Below are 22,892 nucleotides of genomic sequence, written 5' to 3' on the forward strand. Positions count from 1 at the left end.
GCTGTCGTGGAGTTTGACAACTGGACCGTTTTCTGCCCGGTGACCAGAGATGCCAGATTTGAAGACATGTCTTCAATTTGAAGACATTTGAATCTCTGTGAAGACATTTATTTCGTGAAGACATTTCGAAGACTTTTCAAAATATTTGAAGACTTATCTACTTATTGGAAGACACTTGAAGACAATAAATAAGCCAGCGAATAGAAAATACAATTTCATTACTTACTTATAAGCTTATAAATTCTGCGACCTCTATGTAAACTAGGTATATGAATATTACAATAGTTATAATAGTCTTTGTCTCGAGCTTAGAATCTCAAACATAAAATACATTCACAATAGCCGGTTGATAACTGCAACGCATTTAAGACCTCATACACACTTAGCTTTGAGCTGTGCGCTGGTAAAAGAAATCCCGATGGTAGCATTCGATTGTATTTTTCTTGGCGGCGTCTTTAAAAAGGTACTTCGATCATTTCGGAACGCATTGACTTATCTAATTTGCAGCAAACATAGACTGAATTCTTCTATGACTAGATTTAATCTATTCATCCTTTGAGCTAGAACCAGTTATTTTTTTCAAAATTCATTCTGAATGGCATATGCATACCATCATTCCACATTCCGGATATTTAATCCGCCGGGAAACTCTTTGAATTCCACGTGGATTTTTGAAAGACTTTTCAGTGAAAATTTAAAAGAATTTTTCGTGAATTTTATGAAGAGAATTTCCGATGAGAAATTTCTTTTCTAAAGTTGAGAGAATTGAAATTGAAAATTCAGTTAAAATTATCGTGGAAATTTATAATAATTTCCGTTAAAAAGAAATAAAGGAAATACTCCAAATATTAAACGAGAAATTCTTCTTAATTTCCACAAGTTTTACTGAGCTCCCACAAAAAATCTCTTTTGATTTCCACAAGAAATTTGCCTCAATTAATTCTCATAGAAAATTCTTACGAATGTCGACAAGAAATTGAAATTGTTTTGGTGTTAAATAGATATTTCTCAGATCTTCCATGGTAAATTACTACAGGAAAATGTTCGTAAAAGAAATCCGGAGGAAACTTATTACACACTGTAGGAAATAGAATAGTTAATTCGATAATAAAATGATTTCATTCAGTGATATTAGTAGAATATTAGTTGGAAAATATAGGGTGTTACATTTCAAATATGTTTGGCAATTTATTAGAGTGTCAGCTAAAAACTATAGCCTTGCTAGCTCTCGAACATTCTCTAAGCTTCGAGTTAATGAAATTCGAGAGAGAGCAAAATACGATGGTTGAGCGAAGAGCGCAGAGAATGATCCGCCGGCGTACTTCAGCAAGCGTTGGAGGCAAAGCCCTCAGTTTTGTGACCAACGATGATGGAAACAGACGTTAAAGAAAAGTGTTGAAAAAATAAGAAATGGCAAAAATAAAAAAATGGCTCTGAGAAATGCTTGTGTTATTTAATTAATGCAAATGGAAAACCCGACACACACCTTCGCTAAATTCTTCCTTGAATTCCTTTGGTAATTATTCAAGAAATATCTTTGGACATTCTTCCAGTATTTTATCTGAGAATTCCTTTATAAATTTCTCCCAAAAATCGTTCTAGTGTTGTTTCTGAAATTCCTCCCAAATTTTCTACACGAATTTGTCCAGAAGTTTCAGGAATTTCTCCGAAAAATCCTCCAGGAATACCTTTGGAAGTTCTTCTAGGAGCTCCTCCGAGAATTCCAGCGAAAGAACATCCAAGAATTCCCCCGGAAGATCCTCCTTAACTACTCCGGTAGTTCCTCCACGAATTCCACCAGCAGTTCTTTCAGGAATTCCTCCGGAAGTTCTTCCAGAAATTCTTCCGAAAGTTCCCCCAGAATTTTCAAAAATTCCCGCTTAAGCTCCTCCACTGATCCCTCCGGAAGTTTCCCCAGAAATTCCTTTGGAAGTTTCTCCAGGAATTCGTCTGGAAGATTCTCCAAGAGTGATGCCGAAAGATTCTCCAGAAGTATACTACGGAATTTTTCTGGTATTCCCTCCAGGGTTTCTTTCGGAAGTTTCTGCAGCTATTTCTCAAGAAGCTCCTCCAAAAATTCATCCATTACTAGTTCCAAGAATTCCTCCGGATGTTTCTCCGGAACTCCAAAAACTCCCTCCGGAATTCATCCCGAAGTTCCCATAGGAATTCCTTCTTAAGTTTCTCCAAGAATTCCTTTTTAAAATCCTCCAGCAATTAGTCCGGAAGTTCCTTCAAAAATTTCTCCAAAAGTTTCTTCAGTAAATCTTCTGGGTGTTCCAACAGGAATTCTTCGGGAAATTTCGTCTGGATGTTTTTCAAGTATTTCACGGTAAATTTTGAAACCTTACAGGGTATTCTTTAAACATAAATTTGGAAGAATTCCACATGGAAGTTCAGTTAAAAAATCCGGTGGAATTTTAACCAGACTCAGTATAAAATCCAGGGGAAACTCGTTATACACTATCTCGTGGAAATTTTATAGAATATTCTCATGAATTCTATCAATTTGAATGTTTGAAAAAATAAACATTATTCCACATCTTTAAAATAAGGACATGATTGAATTTACAAACCTATTGGATTTTGAAATTTCTCGCTAATAATCATAATTTTTATATTGAAGACATTTGAAGACATATTTAAACGACTGTGAAGACATTTGAAAATATTCACTGGCATCCCTGCCGGTGACCCTGAGATTTGGAGCGGTGCCCGAACGAGGAACGAAGCGACGTTCTTGTCTTTTCTTCGTTCCTTTTCTTTACAATTTGTCAAAACTTACACAAAACTAGCCCATTTTGTCCAGATAATTCATTGTGAAATTTTGAAGATAGAGTTAAGTACTGAACAGTGTTTTTCTATCAAATTTAGGCTTTCGCTTTAATAGTACAAAGCCAGAATGTGGTCCAGCCGCGGCAAAGAAAGTGGCTGGCTGTTGCTGGTGTTGTCAGTGTGCAGTCTAGGGATTGTGGTACTGACAGAGCTGCCTCGCCCCCGGGGGGTTTCCCTATCTCGAGCTAGTCTCTATCCAGTGGATAATGGGGGAAAGTTTGTGTGTTTGGATGGACGTAAGACGATTCAGTGGGAGCAGGTTAATGACGACTATTGCGATTGCGAGGATGGTAGCGACGAGCCAGGAACTGCTGCCTGCCCGAACGGAATATTCCATTGCACAAATGCTGGGTACAAGCCGTTAAACTTACCCAGCAATCGGGTGAACGACGGAATATGCGATTGCTGTGATGCTTCTGATGAGTACGCTTCGAGGGCAAGCTGTGTCAACACCTGCAGCGAGCTAGGCAAAGAGGACAGAATGAGGGAGAAGCAACGAACTGAAATGGCTAAGATGGGAAACCAGCTACGGACTGAAATGGTTCAGAGAGGAAAGACTTTGAAGGAGGAGCAACGACTGCGTTTCGTAGAGTTGGAGAAAACAAAAACGGAAGCAGAAGCACTACGGAAGGAAAAAGCCGATATCAAAGACGAAGCTGAAACGCTGGAAAATGCTGCTCTGAAGGTATGAAGTTTACGAAAATGACCAAAGATATGTTTTGTCCACACTTATAAATTTTATTAAAATCCCTTAGCAAAAAATCCCTGATTAATCCACGTAGCAATAATGCTGATATCTAACTGACTGACATCGAATGCAATTTATTGCGAACAAAAAAAATCCACGTACATTGGTGGCGCAAAATCACAATTTCAATCTTCTACTTTTGTGGGAGGTCGAGAGTTCGCGCCTCGCCAAGAAACGTGGATTTTTTTCCGCGAACAAACATCAATTCAAGCATAATTTTTCATAACGCCTTCTGTAGTAACAACGATTATGAGGACTCGAATAATCCTTTGGAGTTACTTTGCAAACCTATTTCTAAAACGGTTTAAAAACTTAATAATTTTTCAAAAGCTTTTGCCTTTCTCGTATACTAAGTACGTATAGGGTAGGATGGGGCAAGATAGGTCACCTAAGGCGAACCCTCAATGGCTCAAAATAGAAACATTTTTATTTAGCTTTTCAACGTGGATCTATAAAAATAGCTCATAATCTGTAAGCTAAGGGTATGAAATAACAAAAAATTATATAAATTTATTTTTCTCAAAAAATGCCGGGGCAAGATAGGTTACCTTTAAATTCTGCAATTATTATTGTTTTTATTCAGATTATTAAATTACACACAGATAGATAAGTTTATTACCAATGATTTTATTGGAAAAAAAAATTATTTCAAAGCTTTGGATTGAAAAATGGCACTACATTTAAAAATGTCTTCAATTTCTTATGAAAACAAGCCGTCCGTGTATTGCTTTCTTAAAGACAAAAAATATACATTTTGAAATTAACAAATTAACATCATTATACTCAAAAGTAACCTTAAAATGATTAAATCAGCAATGGAAAATATGTTTTGAATGCGAACTATGCCCTTCAGTATGTGCTGACCCATCTTGCCCCATTTGCAAGTTCATGCTAGAATGTCTAATTTTCGATCAAATTTATTTATTTCGACGCAGTTCCCAGTCAACACAAGATCGTACATGGTGCCGCATAAGATGCTAAAGTGGAGGGGATATAAGTATATCCCCATACAACATGTACGTATATCGCCTCCACTTTAGCATCTTATGTTGTATCATATACGATTTTGCGTTGACTAGGTCAGTACAACTTCGCCTACATTACTTATGATACTTTTACGTTATTATTAAAAATGTTTAAATTTTAGATTGCTCGACGAGATAACACGTTTTATAGAAAGTGTGTTTCGCATAAGAAACAATGCTGAAAAATATTTTGCCTTGAAGTACTCTACCAAATTGAAATTTTATCATCAAATCGAGTGACAATAAAGTAGAACCAAATTATTCTTCCTACAAAGTCATAATCTCCACATTAAAATGTATACGATGCTCAAAAACGGCCCTGACCCATCTTACCCCGTGACCCATCTTGCCCGCCTAACCCTACGTAAAGGCTATTTGACCACTCCAATACCAAACTTTTGACAGAAGGCTCGGAAACCCATAGTGCCCATAATCGCATATTTATAACACTCGCATTTTTGTTCATTGTTCAAAAAGCTTGTGAATCGTTCAGAAAGCTCAATTCATTGTATTTAATTCCACAACAGTAAAAAAGGCTTTACTATCTTGCTAATCTGTGGTAAGCTGGAAAGGATTGAGTTTGTGAGGATTGACAACCAAAATGAAAATGTTAGCGAGTAGAGATGTCGCAAATTAATCGATTACTTCGATTAATCGATTCATCGTTGTGATAATCGATTACTTCGATTAATCGATTCATCGTTGTGATAATCGATTAATTTTGAATCGATTATTACCCAACGATTAATCGATTCAATAATCGAGAGGAATCGTGAGTAATCGATTAGTAACTAATCGATTAATCAGAATTTTACGACATCATAAGGATGTCGAAAATTAATTGATTATTTCGATTAATCGATTCATCGTTGTGATAATCGATTAATTTTGAATCAATTACTATACAATGATAATTCGATTCAATAATCGACAAGAATCAAGAGTAATCGATTAGTAACTAATCGATTAATCGGGATTTTACGACATCTCTATTAGCGAGGTGAAAATGCATTGAGAAATTACTTCGACTTAGAGAATATCGAGTGAGGGAGATATCGACTTTGAATTTCATCGAGTAGAGTAGAGTGGGGTAAGAGTACGCACTTAGTTTTCAATCGATCATGTGGCCCTTATGAAGCAAGCTTCTGCATATAAAATCAGTGTCGATGATTCATATACTCTTCCTTTATGTTACCCAGTGGAAAAAATATTGAAATGATTGAGATTCGTTAGAACCCTTATTGCACGACAAGTGAAAAACGCACTCTTTTTTTTTTTTTTTTTTCCCCTGTTGGGTATCTTAATCACTGCGACCATTTGTTAGATCTATTGTGATATATGCCCCATTTGATCTAGCTTTGTCAAGTTGACGCATCATTACTATTTAGAGCAATTGCATTTCCTTGACTACCAGCGTTATCCCAATGCGGTATTATGGTTCTGATGAATCGTACTACCATATTGGGACTTGTTCTCCAAACTTCTGAGGGTTCTATAAGCCCCCTATTGAAGAACTGTAATCCCTTTCTAAAAATTGCCGGACAATGGCATAACAGAGTTCCGAGTCTTCTACATGTGTGCCGCAGAAACGACATACATCATCTTGAAGTTTTCCTAACAGATTCAAGTGATATCGGCTCGGGCAATGGCCTGTTATAAGACCTGTATATGTGTTAAGATCTTTTTTTGAAAGATCTAAAATTTTGCGAGTGATAAATGCGTTTGGTGCGATGAAACGTTTAGATTGCCTCGCAATCAAAATGTTTTTCCAGATGTCCTCTATTTTAGAATGTTCCCAAGATTTGAGTTCCATTCTAAGAGAACACGCAGATACACCACAAAATGGTTCGGGACCTATGAATTGTCGAGATGAACCAAGTCTGGCCAGCATATCAGCTTGTTCATTGCCTTCAATGCCAAAAAGACCAGGAACCCAATACAGGTTCACTTTGTTACGACTACCCAAGGTTTGGAGTGACTGAACACATTCCCAAACGAGTTTGGATGTGCATGTTGCTGATTTCAAAGCATTCAATGCTGCTTGACTGTCACACATTATGCAAATATTTGAATGCCTGTAATTTCGGCGTAAGCATAAATTAGAGCATTCAAGAATAGCCTGAACTTCAGCTTTGAAAACAGTTGGCCACTTGCCCATGGAAATCGATATATTTATCCCTGGGCCAGTTACGCCTGCTCCAACTTGATCGTTCAGCTTTGAACCATCGGTGTAAAATACAATTGATCCTGAGCGAAGACTTGGTCCACCGTTCGCCCATATATTTCGCTCAAGATTAATTACATTAAAGCATCGAAAAAATTGTATTTTCTCCTCATCCAATCATCATTGCTTGTGATAAGTGAGTTGATACTTATTTTGTTTAGAATACTAAGATGTCCTTTTAGGTCACCTTCGAAGAGGTTTGAATCTCTCTTGACCTTCAAAGCACTCTTCTCTGCTTCTAATTGAATAAATTGATCCAATGGTAGCATGTGGAGCAAAGCGTCTAGCGCTTTATTCGGCGTGCTCCTCATTGCACCAGTTATTGAAAGAGTAGCTAATCTTTGAAGTTTTTCCATCTTCTTCTGAACCACCCTTTCTTTTGTTTTTGGCCACCATAGTAATGCGGCATATGACATTCTGGGTTTCACAATCGCCGTATAAATCCATTGAATCATTTTTGGCTTTAGTCCCCACTTTTTACCGAACGTCACCTTACTTATCCATAAAGTATTTGTAGCTTTGCTTAATACTTCCTCAAGATGTAAGTTCCAATTCAGCTTACTGTCAAGTCTAACTCCAAGATGCTTGACTGAGTTTGAATGTTTCAAATCTTCTCCTTTCAACTTTAAAGTAGGAAGAGAATTATTTCTTCTCCTTGTAAACGCCACTAATGTGGCCTTTGAAGGATTTATATTTAATCCTTCTTTTTCACACCATAGTGTGATGAAATTTAGAGCGATTTGCATTCGGTCCGAAATAACACAGTCATATTTTCCTCTTACTAATATGACTATACTGCCGTCATACGCATATTTGTCCCATGTTTGCTGGGATTTCCTATGTACATGGGACATTTATGCGTAGAACGGCATATCATCCGCGAAGCCAATTATTTCAAAGCCTCGAGCCTCCAGTTGTTTGAGAAGATCATCAACGATTAAAGACCACAATAGAGGTGATAGTACGCCTCCTTGAGGACACCCTTTTACTGCTCTCACACTAATTGATGAGCTTCCAAGGTTGGCTGATATTTCTCTTTTTGATAACATCTCGCCAATCCAATCAACAATACATACATCAAAACCTCGTTTTAACATAGCATTCTTCATTGAACTGTGAGATGTGTTATCGAATGCTCCTTCAATGTCAAGGAACGCTGCAAGTGAAATTTCTTTTGCTTCAAAAGTTCTTTCCAACTTTGTAACTAGCTTGTGAAGCGCTGTTACTGAAGATTTTCCCTCCTGATATGCAAACTGATTTTTGCTTAGAGGAGTTTTCGTTAGATAAGATGATTTTACATACTCATCTATCAGTTTTTCCATTATTTTAAGTATAATGGACGATAAGCTGACTGGTGTGAAGGATTTTGGGCATGATTTATCCTTCTTATTGGCTTTTGGGACAAATGTAACCCGCACTTCTCTCCATGCAGTCGGTATATAGCCTAATATTAAGCTTGATCGGAACATCTTGGTTAATATGGGTGTTAAGATCACTTTTCCCTTCGGCAGTAGTACAGGAAAAATTCCATCCCTACCTGGAGCTTTGAAGGGTTCAAAAGAATCAATCGCCCATTCAACTTTCTGTTCAGTAAATATTTCATTGGCCAGAGCGCTAGTATTGCTCCTGGTGTAATTCATCCCAGTGACTTTATTCGTTTGTTGAATATCTCTCCTGGCTTCATTTACACTAGTTTGCGTATCAGATGCATTCTGGTCTTCATGTGAATTAATGATAGAACACGGGAAGTGTGTTTGCATCATTATTTCTAATGTTTCATAACTTGTCTTGGTAAAAGACCCGTTGTCTTTTTTAATAGTTCCAAGACCATTTGTGTGATCTTTAGCAAGGATTTTCTGCAATCTAGCAGCTACTGGAGTACTTTCAATGTTTTCACAGGTGTGCCTCCAGTTTATCCTTTTAGATCTCCGAATTTCTCTATTATAAGAAGTGAGGGATTCTTTGTATTGTTCCCACTGTTGTGTACGTTTAGCCCGGTTAAAGAGTTTCCGGGTTCTTTTCCGCTATTTTTGCAAGTTACTGTTCCACCAGGGTACGTCTCTGTTTGAAGAACGTTCCTTAGCAGCACAGCTGACTTGAAAAGACTTCAGTATTAAGCCAGAAAATTGCTTAGAACTTTCTTCTAGTCCACGATAAGAATTTGATGAGGTGCTCAAGTTTTCCGCCTCACTTATCAAATTTGAGATATAAAATTCCCAGTTAGTTTTCCTGGGATCTCTTCTGGTTTCTATGAGTTGATTTCCAGCCTCATATTCGAATAATATGTGCATGTGATCAGATAGAGATATTTCATCTGAAACATGCCAATTTGTGATTTTCTCCGAAAGTGTATGACTACACAAGGTTAAATCTAGAACTTCTTGCCTGATAGCATTTGAAAAGGTAATTTTATTTCCCCTGTTACATATATCTACATCATTTTTTGCAATATAGTCGAACAGGTTCTCACCCCGTCTGTTGATATCCGAACTAGCCCATATTGTGTGATGAGCGTTTGCGTCACAACCGATAATGAAAGCTTTATTTTGCTTTCTGCAATATGAAATAAAAGCGGCTACTTCTGGTGGAGGCACATCATCAGCATCTCCTGGGAAGTATGCTGAGGCGACACATATTTCCATTTTCCCACGAATTGTCGGTACCTCCATCATAACCGCAACAATATCTCGATTAATAAACTCTGTTATTGGAATAAATTTTGCTTTTCCATTCACCAAAATTGCAGCCCTGGGAGGTTGCTGTCCTGTTTTGTAAATTATTTTGGATGTATTTGTAGGAATACCCATTATCCTACCGTTGTTCGTCCATGGCTCCTGGATTAACGCAATATCCAGTTTGCTCTCAGCAAATCTCTTACAAAGTACAGCTGTCGCTCCCTTTGCATGGTGTAGATTTACTTGAATGAACTTAATTTTACTATTTTGCATTTTTTTGTTATTTGGATATAATTCCAGCATAATTCATAGTATGGCCAAAGATATTGGGTTTTCCCCGTGATTGTTTACTCTTCAAAGTCCTGGGATATTTACGTTCTGATTAATAAATCATTACATCATCGCCAGTATCTTTAAATGTTTTACTAATTCACGGTTAGCCCTATACTCTGGTCTTTCACTACTGATGATTCGATTTGTAAAACAAAACAAAATTGTATAATTATATAACTATGAATACACCAAGCCGCGATGTAATAAAATTATAGTATATAAATAAAAATATATAGATAAAAAATATATGTAGTAAAATCACAATAAATAAGACGATAAACTATAAGGCAAATAGAAACGATAAACTAATAAGACAAAAAAAAATGGTTCAAGCAAATAAGCAAGTGTCAAAACATGTAAAAGAAAACGATTTAAATCGATGAATAGTAAAATAATCTATTGATGTATTTAAAGTTATATTATTAATACCGGTATAGAGCTTTTATGATCAGCGTCCCCTATTCTTGCCTTCTGTGCGGTATTGTTTTGCCGCCAGCAGCGCTGTGAGTTCTTCGTCTCACTGTCTCGCTGTGTTTTATCACTCGCTCGCCAAAGCAGAACAATAAAAACAGTTGTTGCTGTTCCTACCGTCATCGCTCCATACGTTTGGATGGATAAGTCGAGTTAGCAATAAATTATATTTCACTTCGAAATAGCACTTTGGTGTGTCAATGATGTGGTATGAAACACACTTAACCACTAGTTTAATTAATGCTCATAGATGAACAAATAAATTATCCTTCACGGATCATAACTTGCATGCAAGATGAACTTGTCTTTTTGCACACTCTCACTTGTTTCCTTCCTAATAAATGCACTTCACCGGGAGTTTTAACCCCACCGGTGGGGTAAAAGTGCGCATCGGGTGGGGTAAGAGTACGCATTTATCCAATCATGTGCTTTAAGTATATATTAACACAAATGAGAGTTAATAACATTTGATTGATGTTTAATGAGCATATATTAGGGAATGTTTAAAGCTTACGTAACTCTTGAAGGGGGAGGGGGTCCTAAAAATGTGCACTTTCATACGAAAAACCATTGTTTTTTATATATACAAAAAACTACAGAGGTGAAAATATATATAAGGTTTCGCGTGGCGTATACAAAGGCATTTTCCTTAAAGAAAGTCCACTAATCACGTAACGTAAAATTTGACTATTTCATCACCCCTCCCCCCCTATCTTACACTACTTGTATGAATCCTTTAGAAATTATATGGATCGTCACACATCTCGCAACTCCTCCCAGCTAAACGTTGCGTAATTTGTGAATGTTTCTTTTGATTAAATGAAATTATCATTTGGATGAAATTGTGTTTTCGTACTATGTTTAGGTGGGCGGTACCCCGTTTGGCATAATGCCATATGGCATAATGCCGTTTGGCATAACGCCGTTTGGCATAATGGTCATTTGGCATAATGGCCGTTCGGCATAATGGCCATTTGGCATAATTTGTATGCGGTGTCAAATTGAGGGCCGTTTGGCATAATGGTCATTTGGCATAAGGGCCGTTTGGCATAATAGCCATTTGGCATAATTTGTATGCGGTGTCAAATTGTGGGCCATTTGGCATAATTTCCATACTGTTCCAAATTAATTGCCCAGGAATCTACTTAGCATCATCGGGGGTGAATTACTCCGATGATGCTAAGTAGACTTTAAAGCTCTAAAAATTTTACGACAATTTGCGGTACAACATTCCGCGGTAATCCATTTCTTGATGTACCACATCGCGATCATTACCATTGCGCAATATTTCATTCTTTTTTATGTTTATTAAAGACTCTTTAAATATTATCCGAGTCTTGATATTTCATTCTGCGTTTTGTATCATTCCGCAGTTAGACTTATTTTGCAGTGAATCATTTGCTGTAAATACCCGAGCAAATTCGAGTATTCAAAGAAGGCAAAATAACACATTTTGCCTTATAACAGGCAAACACGTGCATCACGAAACGGTACACCATAAAATTGTTGAGACAGTCAAACCTCCATGAGTCGATAATAAAGGGACCATCGGCTCATGGAAATATCAAGAAGTGGAATATAAAATCTTTGAAAAGCTTCCCGAGCAACAAAAGTCAGGCAAAAATGGTTGCAGCAACTTGTTTGTGACCAAATCTGGTCACAGATAAATTGCAGTAACCTACGTGAAACATGTTCTACTAGGGTTTTTCAAGGGACCATCGCAGTAATCCATAACATATTTTATAATATGGCATAACTTGCATCCATGACTCGTTATCGAGTCAGAACATCGTCTCTTGAAGGGTTCACTGTATATCCCGCTGAAGATTAATCACTTTAACACGTTATCATTTTCATTTCCTATAATTTACCCTTCTTTGAAACGCGAGCAGTTCTTTGTTTATTTCAATGGAATTTTTAAACTGACCATTTCTTGAAAGCCTTGATAGAAAAACTTTTATTCACTTTTTCTGTAATTTACCCTTCTTTATTGCATATGAATTGTTGCAAACGGCAATTAATTTGGAACCGTATATAAATTATGCCAAATGGCCTTTATGCCAAACTGCCCTCAATTTGACACCGCATACAAATTATGCCAAATGGTCGTTATGCCAAACGGCCCTTATGCCAAATGGCCTTCAATTTGACACCGCATATATATTATGCCAAATGGCCATTATGCCGAACGGCCCTTATGCCAAATGGCCATTATGCCAAACGGCGTTATGCCAAACGGCATTATGCCATATGGCATTATGCCAAACGGGGTATCGCCGTTTAGGTGTACAACAAGTCCTAATACAATTTCATTATTTCGCTTCAGTGCTTTGTTCGCTAAGTCCTTTCTATCGCCGAATTACTTCAACTTAGCCTAAAAACTTGCGATAATTTCAAATTCCCTTTTTTCTTAGTTGTGGATCTTTACGCTTTGGAAGAAGTCTTATTTCGGCCGGAGATTCGGGTTTAACATCATAACTTGAAGATTCATATGCGTACTCTTGCCCCACCGGTTCCTGCGTACTTTTACCCCACAGTCCCAAAAATTATTCAAGTAATGGTTTTGACTGCTTGGAAAACCAACCGGATTGGTGTTCTGTACCATAAAGTACTCTATACAATAGGTTATCGAAATGGTATAATGTTCACCTGATTGAACGTGTATATGGTAATGAAATACTAGTTGCGGAAATCCAATTATTTTTAGAAAAATGACCAAAAAGTTATCTAACTTCATATCTCCCTTGTTGTTTATTCAAATCGTTTACAATTACACATGATAATAGTTGGCCAGAATACCTGTCAAACTGATGCAGTGCTGCTAGTTTATCTTTTTTTATTACTTGAAAAAATCGAAAACGTACTCTTACCCCACGCGCACTCTTGCTCCACTCTACTCTAAGGGAAAATATCGAGTTACAGAACATCGAGTTAGGGAGAGTACACTGTATTACGATCGTTCTTACACACGTAAAAAAATAACCTTATATGTTTTGGCAAAAAACCATTCGAAAATACTTATACTCTTTATTATGCCACCTAATGAATGATCCCATACCAAAAAGCTAATAACATTCATAAGTTAATGAAAAGTATAAGTTTCGGAATGTATGTGACTAATGCGATGTATGGGAGCGTCCACAAATTACGTAACGCTTAGAGGGGGGAGGGGGGGTTGAGCAAAGTGTGACGATCCATACCAAATTTTTAGATGATTCATACAAAAAGTGTGACATAGGGGGGAGGGGGGGTTGAAAATGTCCCATTTTTGCGTTACGTAATTAATGGATCTTCCCTATAAGTTTTTTCTTATACATATCATTAAGCGCCTGCTTTGGCAAAAAGGTATTAGAAATATTAATAATAAATAACATTAAATTTTTTTACGTGCAGCCGAATTGTTGAATAATATGCAATTAATTGTGGCTCCGTACTTTCGTTATCGAGGAATGGCAGACTACTTCGTCGATGAGACTACTATCATAATACATATGGAGTTGTGAAAATAAACTGTGCTTCATAATGTACGTCAACTTCTCTCAAATTTCGTAGAATATGTTTTAGTATGCTCTTATAAAATGTGTTTATGCCAGGGAGCCTATAATGTTAGGCACAATATAGAGCAGATCTGGATCAAAATAAAATTTATCGAATTCTAAGAATCACATGGAATTAATTTCATAGATGGTCTAAATCATAAGCAACCTTGCACATAATAACTGGTTTGATAAATTTTTGTTGATGATTGTTGTATTAGTATGTAGTATTGTAGCGAATGTTCACTAATGCGAGCTATTATCTTTCTTGAAAGGTATATCGCGACCGTGAGGAGGAAGCACGCAAATCAAAACAGGAAGCTGAAGCTTTGAGCAATCGTGAGGAAGCTGAAGATACGTTCCGCAAATACGACTCAAATCAAAATGGAGTGGTGGAAATTGTGGAACTGCAGACTCGCATCGTGTTCGACCGCAACCGAGATGGAGCGGTAACTGAGGACGAGGCGCGCTTTTTCCTCGATGAGCATGACCAGGTTGATTTCGAAACGTTCGTTACGCTATGCTGGCCTAAGATTAAACCGTTCCTGATGTTGGATTCTGGACTGTTCAAACCGCCAAGTGATGTCGATGAGCTTGAGAAGGACGAACGCGAAAACGAACAGTATGAAACTGAAGAAGCTGAATTGCAAAATGAGCGAGACGGGTATGACCTAGATGGAAGTGAACCTTCTCAAGCCTACCAGGAAGAAGAAGAACCTAATGAACATGACGATGAGGAAGAAGAAGATGAGGGTCAAGATGAACAGGAGCTGGGTGAAGGACAAGTAGAGCAAGCGGAAGTACCGAAGCAGGAGTACGATCCAGAAACTCAGGAGATCATTCGTAAAGCCAATGATGCAAGAAATCAGCATAGCGAAGCCGATCGCCATGTTCGCGAGATTGATCAGGAAATGAAGAAAATCGAAGATTTGCTGAATAAAGACTTCGGAAAGGAAGAGGAATTCGCCCCGCTCAACGGAGAATGCATCAATTACGAGGATCGCGAATATATCTACAAACTCTGTCTTTTCGACAAAGCTGTTCAGCAACCAAAAAGTGGTGGCTCTGAAACTAGGTAAGCTACAGGTGGACGTTATTCCAACCTTGAAAATTTATTAGGGAAAAGAAAAGTTTGATTGAATTGGAATAATAACAAGAATGAAATCAATTTCACAGTGTATCTAAACTTTCACAATATTTCAAATTGCAATTAGCCATTTTGTAACATGCGTACAAACACTAAATAATCGGAATTTTACTTACAGATTGGGTGTCTGGGATAAGTGGGCCAGTCCGGACTACACCGTAATGCGGTACGGTAACGGAGCTACCTGTTGGAATGGTCCGGCACGGTCGGCCATAGTTCACCTGGAATGTGGACTCGATACCAGAATCACCGCCGTCTCGGAGCCGAATCGCTGCGAGTATGAATATCGTGTCCAGACACCCGCTGCCTGCTCCATCGATGATCCCAACCGGGAACAGCAACACGATGAGCTGTAGAGAAGTGGAGAAGCATCGGATAGATTTTTATTAGACTGTCATCAGATCACTCGGCGCATTTCATAAGTCAGCAAATCAACCTAAATTTAGAAAACAAAAAAACGGTAGGGCGTAGTAGATTTAAAAAATACGACAACATTGTAATTATTTTATTCCTTTGCCTCAATTTTCATCGTCGAATGGTTCATTAGTTGGTAATATTGATGGATTCTATAAGATTGATTAGCGGTAAAGCTTGTCTGCAGGAGTCGAAGCTGGATAATTTTGAAATTTGTCTCAGGAACCAGAAACATCGTGTTTGTTTAGAATGTATATTTTCTTCTTTATAAATTTGGACAAACATTCCTTCGTTTTAGAGTGCTGAATCAGTGAAAATAGGTTCTACACTGTTTGTGCTGAAAGCAGATATATTGTCAGCATGTAACATCAATGTTAGATCGATAAAGTAACAATCAATTTGCTGGAACACTAGTAAAACACTAGAAGTCTAGAAGTGTACACCGATATTGGATTACATACCTTTCCGATGTGTTTTTGTATCTTGAATGAATGATTGAAAATAAAATTCTGAGTAATGAAATATTTGTTTTGGTTTAACCACACGGTATCTGATGTAACACGCCAACCGATGCTACCGATACGCTAAATAAAGGGAATGTAGGGTTTCTCGCACCACTGCCGTTCAGTAAGAAGTGGGAATCACCAAGAGAATCACCGCGACGCAAACGCACATGTACGATCTACATATTTGCCGACAAGTATTACTGCTGTAAAGAATCGATTAATCGCTCGTTTCGCTGATTCGAACAGCTACTCGGTTCACATGACCTTGATGATATGCGATCGACGCATTTGTTGGCGAAGATGAGAGAATTGTCAAATGAATTATTAGCTTTGGACGACAGCTTGTTGAAAATGATCTTCATTCAACGTCTTCCAGCAAATATGCGACGAATTCTATCTTGTCATGATGGCACCTGGATGGCACTATTGATAAATTGGCAGAAATGGCTTACAAAATCACCGACGCATCTTCAAGTCACTCTACAGTGGGAATGGTTAACAGTGAACCAGGTTCCAGTGGCAACACCGAAAAAAAAAACTGTCCAAACACATTGAGCTACTTACTGCGGAAATTCGTCGTATGAGAACCACAAGCTCTGGGCAGGGCAGCAAGGACTATGTCCAAGAGCTTGACGATCCCTCCCCAGGCCATCTGCGAGTTGTGGCGCCTGCCTAGGATGTGGTGGAATTTGACAGTGGGCCCTGGTAAACCTCTATAAAAAGCTGCATGTATCCGCAAGTAGGCCCCACTAAAGCGACCGTGTGCTGCTCAAAGCGCACAAACCCAAGTCCTGGTGTTAGGTGGGACGCTAAACAGCCCTAACACGACGGCCCTCCGACGAGACAGGAGGTTTGCGCAGGCCCAATAAGCCGCCTGGAAAACCAATAATTACGAACAATATAACAGATAATGCGACTCGATACAATCGGCAAAGACCTAGGCGACGAATAAAGGATCACGATTGGAAGCTTGGAATATGGAACTGCAAGTCGCTAGGTTTTGCAGGTTGCGACAGGATGATCTACGATGAATTACATCCCCGCAACTTCGATGTCGTGGCGCTGCAGGAGATTTGCTGGACAGGACAGAAAGTGTGGAAAAGCGGGCTTCGAGCGGCTACCTTCTACCAAAGCTGTGGCACCACCACCAACGAGCTGGGAACCGGCTTCATAGTGCTGGACAAGATGCACCAACGCGTGATTGGGTGGCAGCCAATCAACGCAAGGATGTGCAAGCTGATGATTAAAGGCCGTTTCTTCAACTATAGCATCATCAACGTGCACTGCCCACACGAAGGGAGACCCGACGTCGAGAAAAAAGCGTTCTATGCACAGCTGGAGCAGACATACGATGGATGCCCACTGCGGGACGTCAAAATCGTCATCGGTGACATGAACGCACAGGTAAGAAGGGAGGAAATGTATAGACCGGTCATCGGACCGGATAGTCTGCACACCGTATCGAATGACAACGGCCAACGATGCATAAACTTCACAGCCTCCCGCGGAATGGTAGTCCGAAGCACCTTCTTTCCCCGCAAAAATATCCACAAGGCCACATGGAGATCATCTAACCAAGAAACGGAAAACCAAATCGACCACGTTCTAATCGACTGTAAATTCTTCTCCGACATCACGAACGTCCGCACCTACCACAGTGCGAATATTGAATCCGACCACTACCTCGTTCCAGTATGCCTTCGCTCAAAACTCTCGACGGTGTTCAATACGCGTCGAAGTCGGACACCGCGGCTTAACATTGGGCGGCTCCAAGACGGTAGACTAGCCCAAGGATACGCGCAGCAGCTGGAAGTGGCACTCCCAACGGAAGAACAGCTAGGCGCAGCGTCTCTTAAAGATGGCTGGAGAGATACTCGATCCGCTATTGGTAGATCAGAGAAACGACTGTATGACGGCGAATGTGAACAGTTAGTGGAAGAGAAGAATGCAGCATGGGCGAGATTGCTGCAACACAGCACGAGGGCGAACGAGGCACGATACAAACGGGCGCGGAACAGACAAAACTCGATTTTCCGGAGGAAAAAGCGCCAGCAGGAAGATCGAGGCCGTGAAGAGACGGAGGAACTGTACCGCGCTAATAACGCACGAAAGTTCTATGAGAAGTTGAACCGTTCACGAAAGGGCCACGTGCCACAGCCCGATATGTGTAAGGACATAAACGGGAACCTTCTTACGAACGAGCGTGAGGTGATCCAAAGGTGGCGGCAGCACTACGAAGAACACCTGAATGACGATATGGCAGACAACGGTGGCGGTATGGTAATGAACGTAGGAGCACGCGCGCAAGACATGCGACTTCCGGCTCCAAATCTCCAGGATATCCAGGAGGAGATCGGCCGGCTGAAAAACAACAAAGCCCCTGGAGTTGACCAATTACCAGGAGAGCTGTTTAAACACGGTGGTGAGGCACTGGCTAGAGCGCTGCACTGGGTGCTTACCAAGGTTTGGGAGGATGAGGTTCTGCCGCAGGAGTGGATGGAAGGTGTCGTGTGTCCCATCTACAAAGAGGGCGATAAGCTGGATTGTAGTAACTACCGCGCAATCACATTGCTGAACGCCGCCTACAAGGTACTCTCCCAAGTTTTATGCCGCCGACTAACACCAATTGCAAGAGAGTTCGTGGGGCAGTACCAGGCGGGATTTATGGGTGAACGCTCTACCACAGACCAGGTGTTCGCCATAAGTCAGGTTTTGCAGAAATGCCGCGAATACAACGTGCCCACACATCATCTATTTATCGACTTCAAAGCCGCATATGACACAATCGATCGAGACTACTCGGTTAACATGACCTTGGTGATATGCGATCGACGCATTTGTTGGCGAAGATGAGAGAATTGTCAACTGGATTAGCTTTGGACGACAGCTTGTTGAAAATTATCTTCATTCAACGTCTTCCAGCAAATATGCGACGAAATGTCATGATGGCACCTGGATGGCACTATTGATAAATTGGCAGAAATGGCTAACGAAATCACCGACGCATCTTCAAGTCACTCTACAGTGGGAATGGTTAACAGTGGACCAGGTTCCAGTGGCAACACCGAAAAAAAACTGTCCGAACACATTGAACTACTTACTGCGGAAATTCGTCGTATGAGAACCACAAGCTCTGGGCAGGGCAGCAAGGACTATGTCCAAGAGGCCAGGCCATCTGCGAGTTGTGGCGCCTGCCTAGGATGTGGTGGGGTTTGACAGTGGGCCCTGTTAAGCCTAAAGCTGCATGTATCCGCAAGTAGGCCCCACCAAAGCGACCGTGTGCCGCTCAAAGCGCACAAGCCCAAGTCCTGGTGTTAGGTGGGACGCTAAACAGCCCTGACACGACGGCCCTCCAACGAGACAGGAGGTTTGCGCAGACCCAATAAGCCACCTGGAAAACCAATAATTACGAACAATATAAGAGATAATGCGACTCGATACAATCGGCAACGACCTAGGCGACGAATAAAGGATCACGATTGGAAGCTTGGAACATGGAACTGCAAGTCGCTAGGTTTCGCAGGTTGCGACAGGATGATCTACGATGAATTACATCCCCGCAACTTCGACGTCGTGGCGCTGCAGGAGATTTGCTGGACAGGACAGAAAGTGAGGAAAAGCTGGGAACCGGCTTCATAGTGCTGGACAAGATGCTCCAACGCGTGATTGGGTGGCAGTCAATCAACGCAAGGATGTGCAAGCTGAGGATTAAAGGCCGTTTCTTCAACTATAGCATCATCAACGTGCACTGCCCACACGAAAGGAGACCCGACGACGAGAAAGAAGCGTTTTACACCCAGCTGGAGCAGACATACGATGGATGCCCACTGCGGGACGTCAAAATCGTCATCGGTGACATGAACGCTCAGGTAGGAAGGGAGGAAATGTATAGACCGGTCATCGGACCGGATAGTCTGCACATCGTATCGAATGACAACGGCCAACGATGCATGAACTTCGCAGCCTCCCGCGGAATGGTAGTCCGAAGCACCTTCTTTCCCCTCAAAAATATCCACAAGGCCACATGGAAATCACCTAATCAAGTAACGGAAAACCAAATCGACCACGTTCTAATCGACGGTAAATAAATTCTTCTCCGACATCACGAACGTGATAGTCCTTCTACTGAGAAAGATTATCGACCCATCAGTATACTTTGCGCATTGTCCAAAATGTTTGAATCAATTCTTTCCAAACAGCTGAACGAACACCTCAATCAACATGATCTTATTTGTGAATCACAATCAGGGTATCGTAAAAAATGTAGTACGATAACAGCTTTGAATAAAATCGAAAATGATATTAGAGAAGCTATGGACAAAAAACGAATTACTTTGATGTCATTGTTGGATTTTAGTAAGGAATTTGACTACATCGATCATAAACTGCTCTGCAATAAACTTTCAAGTAATTTTCTTCTTGATTCGCCTTCAGTTAAGCTGGTGTTTTCTTATTTGTCAAACAGATTTCAATATTTGAATTTGACAATAAATAATCAAATAAAAAGAGTCTCTCGTGTGGTGTACCTCAAGGTTCAATACTAGGTCCATTGCTTTTCTCAATGTATATAAACGATTTACCACTTGTTTTGTCTTTTTGCAAATTTCATTTATATGCCGATGATTGTCAATTGTACCTTTCCGCGCCACCAAGTTGTGTGTCAGATATGGTTAGAAAAATGAACGAGGATATTTGCAATATTGTTAGGTGGTGTGAGCTAAATGGTCTTGTACTTAATACAAGAAAAACTCAAACAATTATCTTTAGAACAAAGCGTATGTCTAGAATGAATGCACCGTTAGTGAAAGTTGGGCACGATTTTATACAATATTCTGAAGCAGTTAAAAATCTTGGTATTGTTATGGACTATTCTTTGGATTGGAATGCCCAAGTTAATTCAGTAAGTAGGAAAATTCATAATGCTCTACATTCACTACCTACTTTAAGGCAATGCACACCACAACATATTAGAAAAAAATTGGCCATATCGCAACTGATACCTATTTTCGACTATGGTGATGTTCTTTTTGGTCTTTTTTCACAGAGGAACTTAAAAAAACTTAATTTAGCCTTCAATGCCGTTACTCGGTATGTTTTTAATCTTAAAAAGCATGATCATATATCGAATTATGCAGACTTGCTGTTAGGTTGTACGTATAATCTTCACCTTAAGCTGCGTACCTGCACCCAAACTTACAAAATTCTAAATAATCCCCCAAAATACCTTGAGAACTTTTTTACGTATGGGCGATCAACAAGAGCTCCCATACTGATTGTTTCACGATGCATGACTAACGATTTGAAAGATTCTTATCGTCATAGAGCCGTCAACATTTGGAATAATTTGCCAACTAATTGCCGACTTCAGCGCAGTCTTCATCTGTTCACAGCGAGTGTGTCTAATTTTATAACAAATAGGTAGAATACATTGGCACTTGTGAAATGGTTATAGTTCCATATACTTTGAAAACCAATAGAGGTTACTGGCTATGGCTATGTAGATTATTAATAAATAAATAAATAAATAAATAAACGTCCGCACCTACCGCAGTGCGAATATTGAATCCGGCCACTACCTCGTTGCAGTATGCCTGCGCTCAAAACTCTCGACGGTGTACAATACGCGTCGAACGGACCAGGTGTTCGCCATTCGCCAAGTACTGCAGAAATGCCGCGAATACAACGTGCCCACACATCATCTATTTATCGTCTTCAAAGCCGGTGGTGACGAAATCGAAGTGGTAGAAGAATTTGTGTACTTAGGCTCACTGGTGACTGCCAAAAATGATACCAGCAGAGAAATTCGGAGACGCATAGTGGCTGGAACTCCGCAAGACGCTCCGATCGAATAGATTCTTGATTTTATTACAAATCATTGCTAATTTATTATATTTTTATTCCTATTTTTATCTTGGACATTTGAGTAATATAATTGCTAATGTATGATTTACTGTTAAATTCTTAAAAATCAGAAGCTGAACATTTGTCATACATTTACACGTTAGGACAAATTAGTAGTTGACATAAAATATTTTTGTTATGTGCTACCAAGCTATGAGAGCCGATGCCAGAGTTGATCGATCTGAAACTTCTGTGTGCTAGAAGAGATATCACCCGGGCGATGCCGATCGCTGATACACAACAGGGACGAATCGCCTGCGAAGGTATTCTGGAGCAGATAGATTGGAATGTCCGACCAAGGATACTCCGCAAAAGCGGAATGCTTAGACCACAACTGCAAAGGACAAATTAAGGACTACATGGGGCGATCGGTGGCTTGCAACGCATATTCAACAGGGTTGCAACTTTGTTTGACTTCCATTTATCTCGTAATATACGTCGAGAGGTTTTTGACTTTTTTCAACAGACCACCTAGATAGTTATTTTACTACTGTAACTTTTTTGGATGGACTGTGATTTCTAAATGTAAGGTAGGACGGGGCAAGATGAACACCCGAAGGTTGATGCTCAATACCTTCTCAGCAAGCATGCTTTTCTATATCATCTATACATCTATACACTTATATATCTATACTAGAAAGCGAATTCGAAAAAGAACGGTATACCCAATCTATATATATAAAAACCAATCTATGTATGTATGTTCGCTAACTACTTCTGAACCACTTGGCCGATTTCAACCAAATTTGGTACAGACATTCTCTATCCTCAGAGGAAGTTAACAAAGGGGTGGGATGGTCATGTAGAAAAGGGGGAGGGGTGGTGGGAGGGTTTTGTTCAGAAAACGAACAATTCTGTGTAACTTTCAACTCCCAGGACCGATTTCAACCAAATTTGGTACAGACATTCTCTATCCTCAGAGGAAGTTAACAAAGGGGTGGGATGGTCATGTAGAAAAGGGGAGGGGTGGTGGGAGGGTTTTGTTCAGAAAACGAACAATTCTGTGTAACTTTCAACTCCCAGGACCGATTTCAACCAAATTTGGTACAGACATTCTCTATCCTCAGAGGAAGTTAA

The 22,892-nt window shown here is 39.8% G+C and overlaps 1 protein-coding gene across 1 annotated transcript; it reads left to right on the forward strand.

Annotated features, from left to right (window-relative positions):
* Nucleotides 1-2,693: 2,693 nt before the first annotated feature.
* On the forward strand, nt 2,694-15,930 carry LOC134226704 (glucosidase 2 subunit beta). Its single transcript, XM_062707661.1, has 3 exons — nt 2,694-3,520; nt 14,123-14,922; nt 15,113-15,930. The coding sequence occupies exons 1-3, from the start codon at nt 2,903-2,905 to the stop codon at nt 15,348-15,350; spliced, it is 1,656 nt and encodes a 551-aa protein (XP_062563645.1). The 5' UTR covers nt 2,694-2,902; the 3' UTR covers nt 15,351-15,930.
* The last annotated feature ends 6,962 nt before the right edge of the window (nt 15,931-22,892 follow it).

This window comes from Armigeres subalbatus, chromosome 1 (genome assembly GCF_024139115.2).
Source record: "Armigeres subalbatus isolate Guangzhou_Male chromosome 1, GZ_Asu_2, whole genome shotgun sequence".
NCBI lineage: Eukaryota > Metazoa > Arthropoda > Insecta > Diptera > Culicidae > Armigeres > Armigeres subalbatus.